Source organism: Ricinus communis, chromosome 10 (genome assembly GCF_019578655.1).
Source record: "Ricinus communis isolate WT05 ecotype wild-type chromosome 10, ASM1957865v1, whole genome shotgun sequence".
NCBI lineage: Eukaryota > Viridiplantae > Streptophyta > Magnoliopsida > Malpighiales > Euphorbiaceae > Ricinus > Ricinus communis.
This window is the reverse complement of record NC_063265.1, coordinates 12,556,433-12,573,462: the sequence shown is the minus strand read 5'-3', so window position 1 is coordinate 12,573,462 and position 17,030 is coordinate 12,556,433. Positions and strand designations below refer to the sequence as shown.

Sequence of the window (17,030 nt, the reverse complement as noted above, 5' to 3'; positions counted from 1 at the left end):
GATCCTTCTTCCCCGTAATTCAAGATACACGGTTGAAGAGCAGAGAAGCTAACCTGCAGATGCATCTATATATAGAGGGAGAGAGAGAGAGAGAGAGAGAGAGAGAGAGAATTGTGTGTGTTAAAGAGATTGAGTCTTGGAGTGGGCATTCTTTAAATAGAGAAAGCAATCTAACAAGGCAATTGGCTTGTTTAATGAAATCTTATCTTTCGACAAAAGAAAAAAATCCAACAAGGCAATATTTTCAAGCAGTGCTGTCTACCGTTGTTAATGCACGTATATGATCAAGCGAACCAAACAAAAAAAATAAACATTTAATGTAACCAAAAAAGTTAAAATTTAAAAACAAGCTCTACTCTTTCTTGGAAAGGGTGAAGAGCGGTAACCAATGAAATATTTGATGAACAAGTAGGACCCCCCACCCCCACCCACAAAGCGTTAAGGACGTGATAGAGGAAGAAGGTGGGGATGAAAACTTCCAAGAAAATGAGATTTGACCTTCAATTTGACACTGTACAGAGGGCAGTGAATCTTATTCTTACTGGTTTGATCAACTGCTTGATTAGTGCAAATATTTTGTTGCGTAAGTATTGGGTCAGTTTATGGGTACTTTCTGCCGCCAAATAGAGCACAGCTTTTTTATTTTTATTTTTATTTATATATATATATCCTAATTTAACTGCTCACTTTGCCTCCCCTGTCCCTGCCCCTGCCCCTGCCTTTGAGAGTTAGAAAATTCTTTCCGTTTTCTGAAGGCTATTCTTGCATAATTCTTGTTAATTTGCTTTATTATGCATGGTTTAGAAGGAGCTTGATCCAGTCTTCGGATAATAAATCAACATTTATATGTATTTATTTCTTCTAATCTGGGTCCGATTCACTTCTGTTATATATTAATGTTCCCTATCCTAAGATACTGTAACTACTAGTTACTATACTGAGAAAAGACTGAAACAAGGTTCATATGTTTCATAGGATGTGGGAATAGTGACTAGGACAAGGCATTTTACGTGCTAATTATGAAAATAAATAAATTTTATGTCACCTTATCATCACTTTTACCAAATAAAGTGTAAAGGAATTTAAAATAAGCTCATAAGCTGAATCTATTTATCCATGAATTGAAAGAAATAAGAAAGGAAAAAGATGTGGGTGATGCTGTTTTACTCTCATGTCTTAATGTCAGGAGGACATACTGAAGAAATTTATTAGCGATGAAGTGATGGCATTTGAGCAAGACAGGATAAGAAAATTGAATGGTAAGAAAAACAGTAGTAAGGGAAGAAGAAAGACCGAGGATGAGATGGGAAAGAAAAGATTGGATAATGATATATTTAGGTGGGGTAGCAGCAAAAGTAGAATACTGTGGGAATTAAATTGCACGTTGGGGTTGCGTGTTGGACGCGAGATCTTTGATTATACAGAGAAAAGATGGGGAGAGACAGGGAGAAAGAGCCGGGGGCGGGGCGGGGCGGAGGGTGGGATTGTATTGCAGTGTTTGTAGACAAGGGGTTTTTCCTTTTTTAATTTGAATTCTTTTATGGAGAACATGGAGAGTCCCTAGGTGGATATGATTCCTTACCTTTATCAGGAATTCACCGTTCATTTTAATGAGATGTTCAAGACACTGCCCTGTAACAACCAATCTTTTTATCTTTGCATAATCATCCACTGCTATTCCATGTTCTCTAATCAATTACGATTTCGTATTCAGTCTCCACAGTACAGTAAATACCCGATGATTATTTTTTCTTTTTTTGAAGTGCGTGCAAAGACTAAAGATTCATATAGGTCAATCCCATTTTTCAGTCACAGTAAAAGAAAAAATATTCTTCAAAACTCGCTTATCCCCTTGTGTTTAAATTAAATTTCTTTTAATTTTTGGCTTCACAGAACTAAAAATACACTCAAGTTCTTGGCAACATGTCTTTGATAAGCCATTCTGACAAATACTTGTTTGCTTTATGAATGAAGTGCCACTCGCCCACGTCTGCACAACACAGGTACCCCAGGAGCTCCGCACGCTTTCAACAATCCAGGCATAAAATTATATTTACCTCCGCGCCCGCAACAAGTAACTGTTAATGATTTGAACCCTGCACACGATGCAAAAAAGATTAGAATTATTAATACGTGTAATTCATTATTTTCTTCTTAATTTTCACAGTATATGAGATTTAATCTCACTGACCAAGTTTTGAGTGATTCTGCAAAATCCATTCGTGTGCATGATAAAGATCAGCGTATGCAATATGCACATCAGGGTACTCCTTTCTGAGTTGCTCGAGAGCCCATTGAAGAAGAACATTGTGGTGCTCGTAAAAGACAAGTCGTTGTGGTCTTTGCTCCGATTCAAACTGGCCGAGTAGATCGTCGAACCGGCAACTCAGCTTCTCAGACTAAGACTGTATCCTGGGCGGACACTGTGCGCTTTAAGCAACCATATTCGTCGTAAGTAGCTGACTTGTTTGATTCAAGAAATGTAAGCAATGCTGGTGTGGTGCACAGCTAATTTGAAGATTCCAGGGACAACCACTCAATGAATGCCGTAGTGTATCACTTTCTGTAACAAGTTAATTCATTAAGAAACACCAGAGAATTACTTAAAACACTTAGGAAAAATGATAGTTAATGACAAACTAATATTGCTAGCTAATATGCATGTATGTAAAGAAGGTGTTTAATTTGACTTACTTTGGCAGCATCCCTAATGGCCTGCACAACTACAGGCACCATAACTTTCTTGACCTCATCAATGGTCATGTTTAGGAGGAGCCCAGCATCATAATCATTAGCCCCAATTTCTCCAACCATTAAAAGGGCTGATTTCATCAAGTGACGTTGACAATCTATTCAACACATGAAATTGATAAGTTACTGAACATTTTCCCCCCCCAACATATATATTTGTGTCTAAAGATTCAAATTACATGGTTACCTACCTTTAGAACCATTGCACTTAGTTTGCACATATTTGTCCAACCACTCAAGTTGCACATTGAGAGAACTGTTAGTGATTCTAGGTGGAATATGACATTTTGCTGGAGTTTCTACAGACAATGCGGAAACACCAGCAACTGCAAATTCGATTCCATTCTTGAATGTTGGATTTGGATTTTCATATGGTTGAAGAAATGGAAGACCAGCTGATTGTGCTGCAAAAAGAATTAAAAATTACCACACAACCTGAGTGTATAATTACTCTTTAACTTATTTTCTTGAAAGTGCAGAAATTTTCAAAGACTTTCTGAAGCTGCAGGTAAAGAAAAAAAAGGAGGAAGAGAACAACATGTCTAATTACTTACCAATGTAATCAATTATTTGCAGTCCAGCAGAGGGTCTACCAGTTGCATTCTTGATTGTTTGACCATATGGAAAACGAGCATGATAAGCTGGAGGGATTTCTATAATAGAATCTCCTGTATCAGACATTGAATCCCCAAACTGATATATGGAATCAAATTTACGAGCTTTTAGATTTTCTAGCCCATGAGATTGTGAAAGAACCTTAATTTCCTGTGCCCCATATGAACGTGAAAGAAGTAGGACGAATGTGAAGTTAATTACATAAAAACCCAATTTGCATTATCCATTATTTATAATATTTTATGTTTCTAAAACTGATAAACAAAGCTGCAAACCATATTCTCTGAGCCCCTATTTTATTCTAAATTAAAAGGGTTAATTTATTTTCTATTTTTACTCATTGATGGAGATTTTCTCCCAAATGTAACGATTTAATTCTGATAAAAAATGGGCACCAGAATGATAAAAATATATATATATATATTGATGAATTACAGATATGTTACATTAGAAGGATAACATATGCCATAATTTGTCAAGCACTACAATGAAGTTGAGGCAACATTTCCTTAATCAGCCACTCTGCTAATACCATGTTTGCATGATGACTGAAGTGTCCTCCATCCCAAAACACATGTTCCTTAGGATTTGGACAAACTGGTACACCTTTAGCTCCGCATGTCTTTTGCATTGTAGGGGTGAAATTAAACTCACCTCCAATCCCGCAACAAGCCTTTCTAAATGCTTTAAATCCTGTAAATATATAACACACAAATACTCACGTAAGAAATAATGTGCATAAAAACAGGACAGTGCCCGAATACTTAAAAGAAAAGAAGATTTGAAACTGAAACCACTCACCAAGAGTTGAAAGATTATCCAAAATCGACTGGGTCGCACTGTAAAAGTCACTGTAAATAATGATTACATTTGGATTTGCTTTTCTTGAATTCTCAAGAGCTATTTGGAGCTGGGTATTATAATACGCGAAAAAGTCATTATAATCCTTTAAGCAACCGAGTGAATCGTACGCAGCAGACTTGTTTACTGAATATGTTGTTAGTAAGCTTGGCGTACAACCTAATGGGTAGGCTCCAGGGACGACGACTCGGCTAGCACCATAGCTTATAACAGTCTATAACAAATCAAAAAGACATGAATTAGGAAGTGGATTGTATTAGCCTACTAGTATTCATAAAAGAGAGAATATAAGTATATAACTGCAAGGAAAAATTGCACTTACTTGGACACCATCTATAACGGTTTGCAGAACTGCAGGTAGCACAGTTGTCTTTACTTTCTCAATGCCGTCACCTTTAAACAGTCCAGCCATAAGATCATTTGGTCCAATAAGCCCGACCATAAAGAGGGATGATTTGAGTTTCTCCTGACAATCTGTAAGGCGCACAGTTCAGAATCAATCAGCATACGCATGAACTGTAATGTATTTTTGAGTTAACTTAAAATGCTAAGAAAAACTGCATGTTTGTAGCAACCTTTAGGGCCGTTGCAGACAGTTGATAGAACCTTTTTAAGCCATCCAAGTTGTACACTAAGAGAACTGTTAGTGAATCCAACATCAAGATTTAATTTCAATAGATCTTCCGCAGACATAGCTCTGGCACCAGCGACTGAAAAATCTGCTCCGTGAGTGAATTTCGAATTCGGATTTTCATAAGGTTCAAGAAATGGAAGACCAGCAGATTGTGCTGCAAGATTTAAAAGAATCCCTTGTTATAATCCACTCTCATACTACTCCTTGAGGAAGAAAAGAAGAAACGGCATAATTGTGCACTGGTTAATTACCTATAAAATCGATCATTAGATATCCATCTGATGGTCTACCCGTTGCTTTACCAATCGTTTCGCCGTAAGGCAAGCGACTGTGAAAAGCTGGAGGAATTTCCACTATGGAATTTCCTGTATCCGAGATTGAATCACCCAGTTGATATATTGCGTCAAACTTGCAAGCCTTAAGATCTTGTGCCTCGCAAGAAAGGAGAAACAATGAGCCCATCATAAGAACAAGGAAGAAAGATACGTTGATACTCATGGCTGAAGAGGGAGTAATGTTGCAGTATGAAAGTTATTAATGCCTGTCCTGTTAGAATTAATAATTTCACCCCCCAAGTTCTTTTCTCAGTTCCTGTATTTCTTTTCTTTAGAACTGAGAAAAGAACAGAAACTGAGAAAAAGAACAGGGGAGGTGATTTGCTTATGAATTATTCTAGCATATTTATAGTACTTTTCTGTGTTTCTAACACGACTGTAAGCCACATATTGTGAGGCTAAATCTGGACTAATGCATCCGATTGAGTTTGTTGATGATAGTTGTTATTTCTATTTTCGTATTTTGTTCTGAAGTTTGCTGACAAATATGCTAATGATAGAAACAACTTGTACACGGTGACCTTGTCACTTTAAAACAAATATGAAGTTTAGATATGTTCTTCGCATTTGACTCCTGTATATTAGGATAATTAAGTGGTGGAGAATATGCAAATTTAAAATAAGTAATTATTATTTACATGTTCCCTCTTTTAGTTTGTGATTTATATTGGCACTTTGTGGAAATTAAGAATGCATTAGAGAATGTAAGTTGATCGTTGTCCCAAGCAGGAGATAAAGTCTTAGGTTCGTATAGCCCACATCCAATTGGACCTGTTACTGGTAAATGAAAGAACAATTTAAGGAGTTATTTAGGACCAATTCCACAGTTGTCAACATGAGCCCATGCCTTAATGGAGTTTGTCATTATTAAGGTGAAGTTAACTTGGAGCAATGAACGAATATGAAGCCTTTATAACTCCCTCTGCAAGATCCCATTAACACTTTTGAGGCTGCATAGAGAATTGGGTGCATAGAATACAGAAGCAAACACAGAGACACAACACAACTGACAATTCCCATGATTTCTAAATGGCAGATTTTAATTCTCAATCTCAGCATAGCAAAATCATTAATTTGATAAACAGAATTATAAAACAACATATTGGGAATAAAATGTAGCTCCATTAAACCAGATATACTAAACCAGTAGAAGTTCAAGATTTGGCAAAAAGGAAAAGAAGGCTATAAAGGTACAAATACTCGGTCTCAGTCTTCCTCTTCCCCCTCATTCTCGGCAATGTTGAAGTACCTCAATTCATATACGCCTCGGTCCTTGTTGGATGCAATCACTCGGAGCCAATCTCTCACATTGTGTTTCTTCAAGTACTTCTTAGTCAAGTACTTGAGATATCTATACCAGACGACCAAAAAAGGTTAAATAGCAGCTGATACAAACAGCAATAACGTACAAGGCAACAACACCTCAAAACATGTTTTTGCGGGCTGAGGAAACTAACTAGTCATCTACAAGAGCGATCGTGTTTTGGTTTCAAATCAAAGCATATAGAGAACTTCCAACATTCCCAATAAAAAGCACACGTCTTTGAAAGTTAGATGTAGAAACATTTTCATAATGATATGCCATTGCTGGGTCTATTAGTTTTCTTTCGGCATAGCCCACCGCAATGTCCGACCGGACGTCCAATAAGGCAAAACACAGGCAGCAAAACTAAAACAAGCGTTCGACTGATGCAACATAATTTAGTTTCAAATTACCGAATACTCAAAATTATTTCTTTCAGGGCTAAAAGACGAAAATATATTACCTTTTGGAGAAGTTACTGTCAGAAGCGACAGTGATCTTGCTTTTCCCACGAGTGACAGTAACAGAATCGCCAAGAGCGCCAGCTTTGCCTCCAACCTTAATTCTCTCTTGAAGAAACTTCTCAAGCGAAGCAATGTCCATTATCTTATCTTCCACTGGCTTTGCGCAATCTATTGTAAAGGTTGCTCCTTTCTTCTTTCCTTTGACTCCCGCCGCCGCAGACCCTCGACTCATTCTTTTTTTTAACGGTATCTGAATAACCAAAAATCGTACCAGTTGAAAGCTAAAAAAAAGAATTAGCGGCGTGGCGTTACAGGGACAAATGTGAGAGAGATTAGGTTTTTAGGTTATAAGGGAAAGGGAACTGGAAATTGTTATAATTCTTCTTTTTTCTTTTTTTTTTCTGAGACCCAGACCAGTCTATGGTCCGAGTGCTGTGTAGACGACATGTCGTGGGCTATAATTTAGGTAATTATAGCTAAATTATATTGGAAAAGTTTACATAAACTACTTGCTGAGGTAATTATTATTTTTTTCATATATTATTATTATTATTATCTGAATGCTAAATATAAAACTTCCAAGATTAATATAAAGACTAATCATATCCCAATACCAATCATAACTCAGTTCGCTATTATTTAGTAATAAATAATTTTAACTGGTAAATTTTAAATTAAGATTTTCTATTTTAAATAAATGTCAGACCAATAATAATTAAATATATATAATAACCATTCAATAAAAATATAGTTGATGATACGTTGTATAAGAGTTAAAATTTAATAATTTATGATATTATTAATTATAAATATTTTCTACTAAAATTATAATTAATATCTTCTTGAGATTAAAAACTGTTATTCTACTAAAAATAATTTATAAATTAATATTCTATTTTTTAGCATCAAAATTATTATTTAACAAAAAATACAGATTAACTAATAATAACTTAAGTGATGAAAATAAATATACATAAGAAAAAATTTTAGCCTGTGTCAAAATATATATAAATACACACATACATACATATAAGAGACTATTTTCCATACGAATTTTTCATTTATATCAATGGCATGGAATCTTTTAGATTCTTAGATTCGGAATAAATTTCACAAGAATTTAAAGAACTCATTTATAGGAAATACATTGTAATATCAAATTCAAATTTTGTTCTCTGAACAAACATGTGTTCCCTCTCGCCAACAGGCACACCTGAAAAGGAACTTCATTCTCAGTTTCATTTTCTCCCCTTTAGAGTACACCAAAAAGCCAGTATCGAATGAATCAGGTACAGTATGGAACTGAAAAAATTTGAAGGGGTCAAAACTTATGCCTCTTCTTACATATATTGTTATTCATACCCATCCTTGTTAATATGGCTAACTACATGCTTAATCCATTCCACATCATTTGCTGTCCTTGTGCGGGATGTACCCTGCATATTGTTCAGCCTTTGCTCCACTTTTATGATCATAGTACTCGACCACTGCAGCACCGGCTAATGCAGCCAGCGTGAGCGCCTGTGCGTGCAACCTAGATTTAGAACATAGAGAGTGTTAGCAACTACACGCGCAAATTGTTTATGATAACAGAAAAGAGTTTTTACAAAGGGCAAAAGCAAGAAGAGGATGCAAAACAGGAGAGATGTTAGCAGTATTCTTACCAAGTAAACATCTAGGGGGAAAGATCTTAATAGAACAATAATCACACAACACTTTATTTGGCTCCCTCCTAGCTTCCCCATTGAACCTAGAATATATAAAATGAAGTGGGAGAAGATCCGTTTTGTCCGTACTATACCATAAATCCAAGGTGATTTCGCATATCAAGTCTTTAATGGATATACAAATTCATGTCCTTGCCATTCTGCTAATATCCGAGCTGACAAACATGGTTCTCCGCCTTTCCCACACTTGGCTACGCAGGCCTAACAGGGTTCCCTATTCTTTCCCACACTTGGCTATAAAACTTGGCTATGAAGGCTAATATTACAAAATATGCCAAAAATTTGCAACTTTATCTATCGCAATCCTAAAAGCCTTGAGCTTCAACAACCAAAATATTGCAGAAAAGAGACTAAACAATAGCTGCTCAAGTCAAAAACACTTCTTTTGGGTATTATGGTGACCGTGTCCAATATCCCTTTATTTAATTTTATCCCCTTGTTCCGCAAATGCATTTTTTGCCACTAGACACTCCCCGAATAGTTGAATTATTCGGGTAATCCATAGATATCATATTACAAAGTTTTTCAAATTATCTCAGCACAAGCTGGTGGTAGGTAAAGGACTCATCACTATTCACTACCCTACTGACATTCACCCCCAATTCCTTTACCAATATACCAAATTGGTTATCCTTGCAATACCAAAATTCTCAGAAATCAGAAATAAAAATTTCAAGTTCTTAATTTCCAGGTGTAAAATGACAGATGTTAGGTGCAATCAAAGCACATTATCTGGAGATCCTATGGAAAACCATGCAGAATTCGCGGGAGTTTCCAAAACCCAAAATAAAACTGTTCTCATCTGGAATATTAAAAGAAAACAAAAATCATTTTCTTTTTTGACATCAAACAACTGATAAAAGAAAAATCTTTGATTGATTTATCGATGCACAATGTAAACCAACGGTTGAAAGGTTGCAATTACAAATAACATCCAAATCAAGAACTCCACATAAATCCATCAAATAATCTTTAAAAGACCAAAAAAATAAGACAAGGAAAGAAAGAAACAAAGCAAAAATACCTGGCGTGAATAAGCCTAACGCTGGTTTTCATGTTGGGTTGAGACCAATTATAGGCGATTGAGCCAGCAATTCCACTAAGCCATAGACACCCTTTCACCAGTAGAAAAAAATAAAAATAATCCAAGATCCAAATCAAAAACCCATATCAAATCTTTAAAAAAAAATCAAAAAAACAGATTCAATAAACTAAAAGATAATATAAACCAACAAAGAAAATTACCAACAGTTCGAAGCTTGTGCTCAGCGACCCATTCCCTGACAGATTCAAATTTGTTCTTAGCATCAGCCATTTTTCACTTTTAGAGAATCTTGTTTCAATAGGAGAGATTAAGAAAGAAAAAAGAAATTAAGGCGTGTTGTTAGTTTTGAGTTATGCTTTTTGTACACAGAGACACGATACCAAGCCAAGGCAAAATTGGGGACGTCTCGTGAGACGGGGGGAGTAAAAGCTACGGCGTGTGCAGGTTTATATATGCAGTTGTACGTTTTCAATTCAAAAGTTGACGCGTGGACAAATGAATATAGTAATTGGAGCGCTGGTGAGGTGGACGGCGTCTGATCTAAGCGGTATTTGGAAATTAGTGGTAGGCGGTATATAGGAATTACAGGAGAATTCCTGTGGGCGTTACAATCGGCGGTCAACTATTTATGGCGGCGGGACGTGGTCAATAATACGTCAAAAGTCCAACTCTACCAGGGCAAGTGTCATTTCATAATTCTTACCACCTTAAAACTCGGTAATTGGCCTGACTACAAAAGTAAATATAAAATAACAACTTTATTTTAGAAGTTGTATTTTTTCTTTACCATTGATATATTTATTTTCATAGGGCTAAATGTATTATTAATGTCTCAAAATTTTAATTATAGAGATTTTAACGTTTAATTTTTAATTTAATTTAATTAATAATTAAATTTATTTTTTAATATATATAATATTTTTAATATGTGTGTCTTTATTTAATAAATTTATAAATATTATATAAAAATATACAATATTCTATCAAAAATAAAATTTTATATGTTTAATTAAATAAAAACTATGATTATTTAGATTTTAAAAAATAAAATTAAGACATTTATTAGATTAAATTAAAAATCAAACTAATTAAGCTGTACAAATTTAAAAATATAAATATATAATTATATTTTATACTATAAAAATATAAACAATTATAATATTAAACTGTTTTATAATATATATTTTAAGAAATTTAGATAAATTATTTTTATATTATATCGAATAAAAATACAATCAAATTATATAGTAGCTTAAATAGTTACTCGAATACATTTTTATTATTGGATAAAATTTATTAATAGAATAATAAATTTATTTATTTATTTATTATATGTAATATAAATAAAAAAATATAATAATATTATATTTATTCTAATGATTAAAATAAATTTCAATTAATATTTTATTTTATTAAAAATAAAAAAATTTATAAAACCGGTTTCACACTAACAAACGACACTTAAATACACGTGAGAATCGTGATAATCTTAGAAAAGGCAACTGAAATGCATGATATCAAAACCTCATGGAGGCATTAGTAATTGATACAAATAATTAAATTTGTTTGCAGATAGATGCGTAATAATGAATGCCCAGTAGCAATTAGCAGACGACACGTAGCATTACCTTAGTGCGAGAATGTAATAACGAGAATTAGTGAAGGTTATAACGGGAATGTACAACATCCTTAGCTATCTTCTCGTCATAAAACGCCCTCCTGTTTATAGTTCCAGAAGAATCCAAACATTTCTAAAACAAAAACAAGTAAGGCTTTTCTTGATATATCTATGTTATTGCAAATTCTTGTGATTTTAGCAGTGTTCTTTTTCATTTCAGTTTTAATTGATAAGTGCTTATTATTAGGGAAAAGAATGAGCAGCCGTGCAAGCCGCACTTTGTACGTAGGGAATCTTCCTGGAGACATTCGACAGAGAGAAGTAAAAGATTTGTTTTACAAGGTTACTTTTTCCCTCCTTTTTTTTTTTTTTTTACTGTTTCTTGAACTTGTAACTGAACTGAATTGAATTGAATTATAAATGCTGTTACTTTCTTGGTTTTTAGCTATGCATGCTTTGAAACCCTTATCAAACCCCAGTTAATTAAATAATGGATTAAATATTTATATAAAATATATAAAATTGTTTTCTAATATAACTTGCAGCTATAATAAAATTTGTCAAATTTAATGTTTTTATTAGAATTATAACTAATTTGTAAATGTTTAATGCAACCTATTCGTTAAAATCTAATTAAACTTGTGATAGTTTTGTCTTAAAAGAAACACGTGATGGGACGCTTAAATGATGTGCAGTATTAGATGTATTTTCTGATGAATGACATTCTAGTAATTTTTGATTAAGCAGCTTATGAGTTATGATTAAGCAAATATTGATGCGCTATTTTATATATTTGCAGTATGGACCCATTGTTGAGGTTGATCTAAAAATTCCACCAAGACCTCCAGGCTATGCTTTTGTTGAGGTAAGCTTGCTTGGCTTTGTTAATTTATTTCTTAAACCGGTCATCATACACTTACTTTTCTTTTTTTTTTTTTTCTAAAGGAAACTAGTCGCTGATGCAATTCTTTAAACCTTTGATAATGTAGTTTGAAGATGCTCGTGATGCTGAAGATGCTATTCGTGGTCGTGATGGGTATAATTTTGATGGGTGTCGTTTACGAGTTAGTAGTTGTTCATCTTCATCCCTTTTCTCTTTATATATCTTTCTCTATATTTGGTTTATTGTTCATCAGTTCTTTGATTCATTCTATTTTGTACCTCAATGATATTTGACAACTTTCCACATCAAACCCCTCATTAGGTGGAGCTTGCTCATGGCGGTCGAAGACATTCATCTCCAGGGGATCGTTATAGTAGTTACAGCGGTAGAAGTGGAAGCCGTGGTCCTTCCAGGCGCTCTGATTATCGTGGTATTTTTCACTCTAGCATCAATAACGTTGATTTATGAATATATTCTATCAAAGGTTCATTTGATTACCCACCTTCTTGCAGTTCTGGTCACTGGATTACCTTCATCTGCTTCATGGCAAGATCTCAAGGTTTGCTTTATTTGCCTTCTACATTTTAGTTCTAGTAAATTAGTAGTTTCAAATTCAAGTCATGAAATCAGCTGGCTATTATCAATAAAATGGTATTAACCTTGCATATACAATGATCAGGATCATATGCGACGAGCTGGGGATGTCTGTTTTTCTCAAGTCTTTCGTGATCGTGGTGGTGAGTCAAATGAGCTTATGATTCTTTTGTTAGGTTCTGCATTATACATCTAAGTAGCTCACCTCAGTTAGTTTGCTATTAAGACTTAGTTGAGTTTATGCATGACTGATCCGACCAAACTGTATATTTTTATGTTGAAATATTATCAGTAATGTTGTAACACGTATTGAGCTAGGAGGGTACTCATAACTTCTTGTTTTCCTGTTTTCATCATGTTGTAGGTATGACAGGAATTGTAGATTATACAAACTATGATGATATGAAACATGCTGTAAGTTCTTAAGCTGATTATAACTTTGGATTATTACTCTGGAATTTATGGCTTTATATCATATCATTGGGTTCAGATTTATTGTGGCTCTCTTTTGACCTATATGTAGATCAAGAAACTTGATGACTCTGAGTTTCGCAATGCATTTTCTCGGTCTTATGTGCGGGTATGTATCAGAAGAGTTATATTGTGTTAGATATATGTTTCTTGTTACTTACCTATTGGCCTTTTCTAGGTGAGGGAGTATGATTCAAGAAGAAGCTACTCCCGAAGTCCTAGTTGTGGCCCATATGACCGGAGTAGGAGTAGGAGCAGGAGCAGGACTCGGAGCCGCCATAGTGACTGGAGCAGGAGGTCTGTTTTATTGGCAAAGATTAGGCTGTTAGCTTCAGGTATAGTGACTAGTGATAACTGAACAGAAGTGAATTGTATTGCAGCAAGTCTCCGGGCGCTAAATATCATAGTCGCTCTCTGTCTGTATCTCCTGGTAGATCTGTTTCTCCACGCTCTCATGCTGGATCGTCTCCCAGATCTTCAAGGTATTCCTAGTTGCATTTTTTGTTTCTCCAAATTTGTTAGTCAACGTGGCAGTTAGTTGAAAAATTATCTGTTAATATTCTTTTCCTTTTTTTACTGTATTTTGCCTGTTCAGTTAAGTGGGATGAGCTATCGAAGAAAGAAATCCTATAAGAAATAAAGAAACAAATGCTAGATCTGGGAAATTCTATTGGTTTTTATGTTTAGGCTTCAACTTTTACTTCTTGCTATTTTCTTTTTGTGTTAAATCTTAACAGCCAATTTGTAGAGTTGGCAATTAAGTTAGGTGGCAATGTATACTGCTGCTCTCAGGGATGGGCCATTCTTAAACTTGTATGGCTGCCTGGAGTATGATAATTCTGACTCCGTTCTCCGTCTCGACAATGATAACCACAACCCAAAAAACATGATGCACAATTAAGTTCTATAGATTGGTTTGTTAAAATTTTATTCATGTTTGTTAAGCGAGCATGCACCTAAACTAAGGTTTAGGCACTTGTGACTTGATTCTGTCCATGTCTGCAGACCTGGCTAATGGCGCGTGAACCGGCAGTCCACAATTTGCTTAAAGGATGAATCGGAACTGGCTGTTCATGGTTTGTGTGAAGGATGAGCCATGAACCAGCCCTTCCATAGATGGTCTGGATTATTGTTCAGGGGCAAATGAGTTCTAGCTGGTTCACGTTTTTGGTTCATTGTCAGTTCCATGAACGGTTTGGCCTCAAGCTTATAAAAAGTTCAACTTACCAAAGTTATATAAAAATTAGAGTTTTATGGAACATTTGAATTTGTTGCACTCTTTAATTTCTTTAATTTATCTTCTTCATAACATTTGTCACAATAATTATATTTTCATGAAAGCAAAAATTCCTACATTAGAATACTGATATTAATATATATACCCTTAATATATATAGAATTAGTAATGATAAAAGGAAAATTAAGTGCATTAATTTATTCTTCTCAATGGTTGAACCAGCCTGGACTGCTGGCTCAGATTCTAGGTGCTTCTGAACCTTAACCAGCCCCTCCCTTCATGGAACCAGGCCTGGTCATGAACAGGAACCATGGAACCATTGGCCATGGCTGGCGGAGGTTTGACCAGGCCAATTCACACTGTCCGCTGCTCGAACTGGCCTTTTGGTGACGTCTACATGTTTGTCTAGGTGATTTCTAAAGTTCAAGTTCTGTTTGTCTCACTTGTGTGTAGGGTTGGATTGGTGTCAAGTAATGCAGACTTTACCTTCCTATAAAATTAATATGTTTTAACCCATGACTTGTAGGCAAAATAACCTTATGTTGTATCAGGTGCACTTAGATTTTAACGTAACAACGGCAAGGGGTATATCTCCTATTCATGTTTCTTGGTTCTTGGATAATCAAATTCTTGTTGATAGAATGTGGGTGTAATAATCCAAAATCATCCTGCTGGTATCTTTCTTTTTCATTTTTTTTTTTTTTAATTTTCAAGTGTCCTTGAGATCTATGTGGGAGAATGTTGTTTATACTTGTCATCGCAATCCCTGCATATAATTATCATATTTCTTAGTAGATTCCTAGTTTTACATATTAGCCCCTTAAGTTTGTAATATAATTTGCTCCTGGGTGGATTTTGCATTTTAAGTCTTCCTGTTGAATAATTGAAAAAAAAAAAAAAAGAATCTTTCCTTACTTGGCCAGTAATTATTGGTCGTTGAATTCATTGTTGGTTCTTTTTTTTTTTTGGGTCCCAAAAGTACAGCTCTTCAGCTTCCATATGTTAAAGAAATGAACACAATCTGTTTAAAAAATTTTAAACCTTATTGTAAATTGTGGCACGTTTCTTAGTTCCTAAGGGTTACCACTTAGTATACCAGGTTGGTAAGGTGCCATGCTTTGTTTGTGAGGGTTGCTTGTTTTGCTTACTAGATCTGGCTTTGTGCAGCAACCTGGGGATTGGATGTTAAGAACTTGATGTGGTGATGTGCTCATATACCTGCATCTCTTTGGTGGTTTGAGGTAATGCATCTTTATTGATGAGCAGCTGAGCACCTCCAGATCATCCTAATAATCTTATAATGCTGGTGTCCTGGTGTGTCGTTTAGTGCTAGACTTGATCCAGTGTGGATGTGTCACAATATGAAAGCTGGATTACTCTGAACTAAGTGCTATTGGTACCATCCCACAGATCAGCTATAGTTATGAAAATTGAAACTACTTCAGCATCTATCCCTTCCTGAACTTGGCGAAACTGATAGGGAAAGTGTAGTTCTCCTCTTATCTGGTATGGATGGGCAGGATATCCCAAACTTTGGCAACTCAGTTCATGGTGCTATAGTGATTTTTCTTTCCTCATGTTGATATATTCTGGTGAACTTCTGGGAAAAGCCCATCACCAAAGTGTGAGGTTGTTTATTATCTTGCAGTGGATTTTTTATTCTATTTTTACAATTTTCTTCTAAAGACTGGTGTTATTTCTTGATTCTTTTCATTGCTTGTCACTATGAGGTGGAAGTGGCATTGAAGCTTTTGGATCAAGGATTATAATGGATTCTTATGGATAATTGAGTTGTTTCTGGAAATTTTTGCAGATCCCGATCAAGATCAAGATCCCCACTAGCATCTGTAAGTGAAGTATAATCTAAATTCCCATAGCCAATCTCATGTGAATTGTGTACCCTTGCATTATTTAATTATTATATTTGCTATTCTTGATGGACTGTGCAGCCTTCTAGCAAACAAGCAGGTAGAAGAGCAACCAAACGAGACAGAAGCAAAAGCAGAAGCAGTGGATCTCAATCCCAATCGCCTGCTGTATGGTTTCCCTCAGCATCAAAAGATGATTGTTCTTGATTATTTGATACTATATGTTATCTTCTTAGGATGTAGATTGGCTCTGATCATGGCTGCAATTGGCAGGTTAGATCTGATCGAAGCCGATCGATGGACTCTGTGGATTCTAGAGATCGTTATTGAAGATTTTCCTTGCCCTAGCTGTAAATCGATGTTAGTCAACAGCCAGAAACCTTTAATGTGCTAGAAATAGCTTAAATATACATTGCACTCTGGACAATTGTTTGATCGTTTTATGTATTTGAGCTTATGCTGGAGAGGCTATTCATGGTTTCACACATTTCTTTCAATAAGTCCTTTTCACTGTATGTGTTTGCTGTACCTACATGTGTAAAAGCTTTTGTTTCATGTCAAATTTTCCGAGTGCTTTTAACAATTCGGTTAATATAAGAATTCTCCCTCTCAACTCTGTTTGCA

At 35.1% G+C, this 17,030-nt stretch overlaps 4 protein-coding genes and 1 pseudogene across 22 annotated transcripts; 1 reads left to right on the top strand and 4 right to left on the bottom strand.

The window, feature by feature from the left end:
• Positions 1-1,830: 1,830 nt before the first annotated feature.
• Positions 1,831-3,582, bottom strand: LOC112533755 (annotated as a pseudogene).
• A 184-nt stretch (positions 3,583-3,766) lies between these two features.
• Positions 3,767-6,146, bottom strand: LOC8287100 (acetylajmalan esterase). Its single transcript, XM_002512398.4, has 5 exons — positions 5,113-6,146; positions 4,803-5,015; positions 4,550-4,701; positions 4,168-4,441; positions 3,767-4,059 (listed from the first exon to the last, which is right to left on the bottom strand). The coding sequence occupies exons 1-5, from the start codon at positions 5,357-5,359 to the stop codon at positions 3,842-3,844; spliced, it is 1,104 nt and encodes a 367-aa protein (XP_002512444.1). The 5' UTR covers positions 5,360-6,146; the 3' UTR covers positions 3,767-3,841.
• Positions 6,147-6,298: 152 nt separating this feature from the next.
• LOC8287099 (60S ribosomal protein L22-2) lies at positions 6,299-7,353 on the bottom strand. Its single transcript, XM_002512397.4, has 2 exons — positions 6,963-7,353; positions 6,299-6,547 (listed from the first exon to the last, which is right to left on the bottom strand). The coding sequence occupies exons 1-2, from the start codon at positions 7,193-7,195 to the stop codon at positions 6,403-6,405; spliced, it is 378 nt and encodes a 125-aa protein (XP_002512443.1). The 5' UTR covers positions 7,196-7,353; the 3' UTR covers positions 6,299-6,402.
• A 718-nt stretch (positions 7,354-8,071) lies between these two features.
• Positions 8,072-10,165, bottom strand: LOC8287098. The gene is made up of 3 exons (XM_002512396.4): positions 9,936-10,165; positions 9,715-9,805; positions 8,072-8,497 (listed from the first exon to the last, which is right to left on the bottom strand). The coding sequence occupies exons 1-3, from the start codon at positions 10,003-10,005 to the stop codon at positions 8,371-8,373; spliced, it is 288 nt and encodes a 95-aa protein (XP_002512442.1). The 5' UTR covers positions 10,006-10,165; the 3' UTR covers positions 8,072-8,370.
• A 1,192-nt stretch (positions 10,166-11,357) lies between these two features.
• On the top strand, positions 11,358-16,921 carry LOC8287097 (serine/arginine-rich splicing factor SR30). 19 transcript variants are annotated; one of them, XR_007214278.1, is made up of 17 exons: positions 11,524-11,695; positions 12,153-12,218; positions 12,343-12,417; positions 12,558-12,666; positions 12,749-12,795; positions 12,916-12,973; positions 13,195-13,244; positions 13,354-13,410; positions 13,480-13,598; positions 13,682-13,783; positions 14,761-14,947; positions 15,090-15,212; positions 15,706-15,779; positions 15,949-16,167; positions 16,352-16,385; positions 16,488-16,574; positions 16,680-16,921. XR_007214278.1 is itself a non-coding variant. In XM_015714970.3 (14 exons), exons 2-14 carry the CDS (start codon positions 11,609-11,611, stop codon positions 16,734-16,736), a joined length of 948 nt encoding a protein of 315 aa, XP_015570456.1. In that variant the 5' UTR covers positions 11,358-11,501; positions 11,601-11,608; the 3' UTR covers positions 16,737-16,921. The 19 variants fall into 19 exon arrangements, 6 of the variants coding, with proteins under 6 accessions (XP_015570456.1, XP_048225638.1, XP_048225639.1 ...); XR_007214275.1 differs by having other exon boundaries at positions 15,866-16,167; XR_007214285.1 differs by lacking the exon at positions 15,090-15,212 and adding an exon at positions 14,307-14,478 and having other exon boundaries at positions 15,866-16,167.
• The last annotated feature ends 109 nt before the right edge of the window (positions 16,922-17,030 follow it).

Bases quoted from the DNA above. Each gene is read 5' to 3' on its own strand.
- LOC8287100 (XM_002512398.4), bottom strand. From the start codon at position 5,359: ATGAGTATCAACGTATCTTTCTTCCTTGTTCTTATGATGGGCTCATTG. The intron at 4,702-4,802 runs GTTGCTACAAAC...TGCGCCTTACAG, and splicing joins TGTCTGCAACGGCCCTAAAG to ATTGTCAGGAGAAACTCAAA. The intron at 4,442-4,549 runs GTAAGTGCAATT...GATTTGTTATAG, and splicing joins CCGTTATAGATGGTGTCCAA to ACTGTTATAAGCTATGGTGC.
- LOC8287099 (XM_002512397.4), bottom strand. From the start codon at position 7,195: ATGAGTCGAGGGTCTGCGGCGGCGGGAGTCAAAGGAAAGAAGAAAGGA. The intron at 6,548-6,962 runs GTAATATATTTT...CGTCTGGTATAG, and splicing joins GACAGTAACTTCTCCAAAAG to ATATCTCAAGTACTTGACTA.
- LOC8287098 (XM_002512396.4), bottom strand. From the start codon at position 10,005: ATGGCTGATGCTAAGAACAAATTTGAATCTGTCAGGGAATGGGTCGCT. The intron at 9,806-9,935 runs GTAATTTTCTTT...TACTGGTGAAAG, and splicing joins GCACAAGCTTCGAACTGTTG to GGTGTCTATGGCTTAGTGGA. The intron at 8,498-9,714 runs GTATTTTTGCTT...TTCTAAATCTAG, and splicing joins GTTAGGCTTATTCACGCCAG to GTTGCACGCACAGGCGCTCA.
- LOC8287097 (XM_048369681.1), top strand. From the start codon at position 11,525: ATGTTATTGCAAATTCTTGTGATTTTAGCAGTGTTCTTTTTCATTTCA. The intron at 12,418-12,557 runs GTTAGTAGTTGT...ACCCCTCATTAG, and splicing joins TTGATGGGTGTCGTTTACGA to GTGGAGCTTGCTCATGGCGG. The intron at 12,974-13,194 runs GTGAGTCAAATG...ATCATGTTGTAG, and splicing joins AGTCTTTCGTGATCGTGGTG to GTATGACAGGAATTGTAGAT.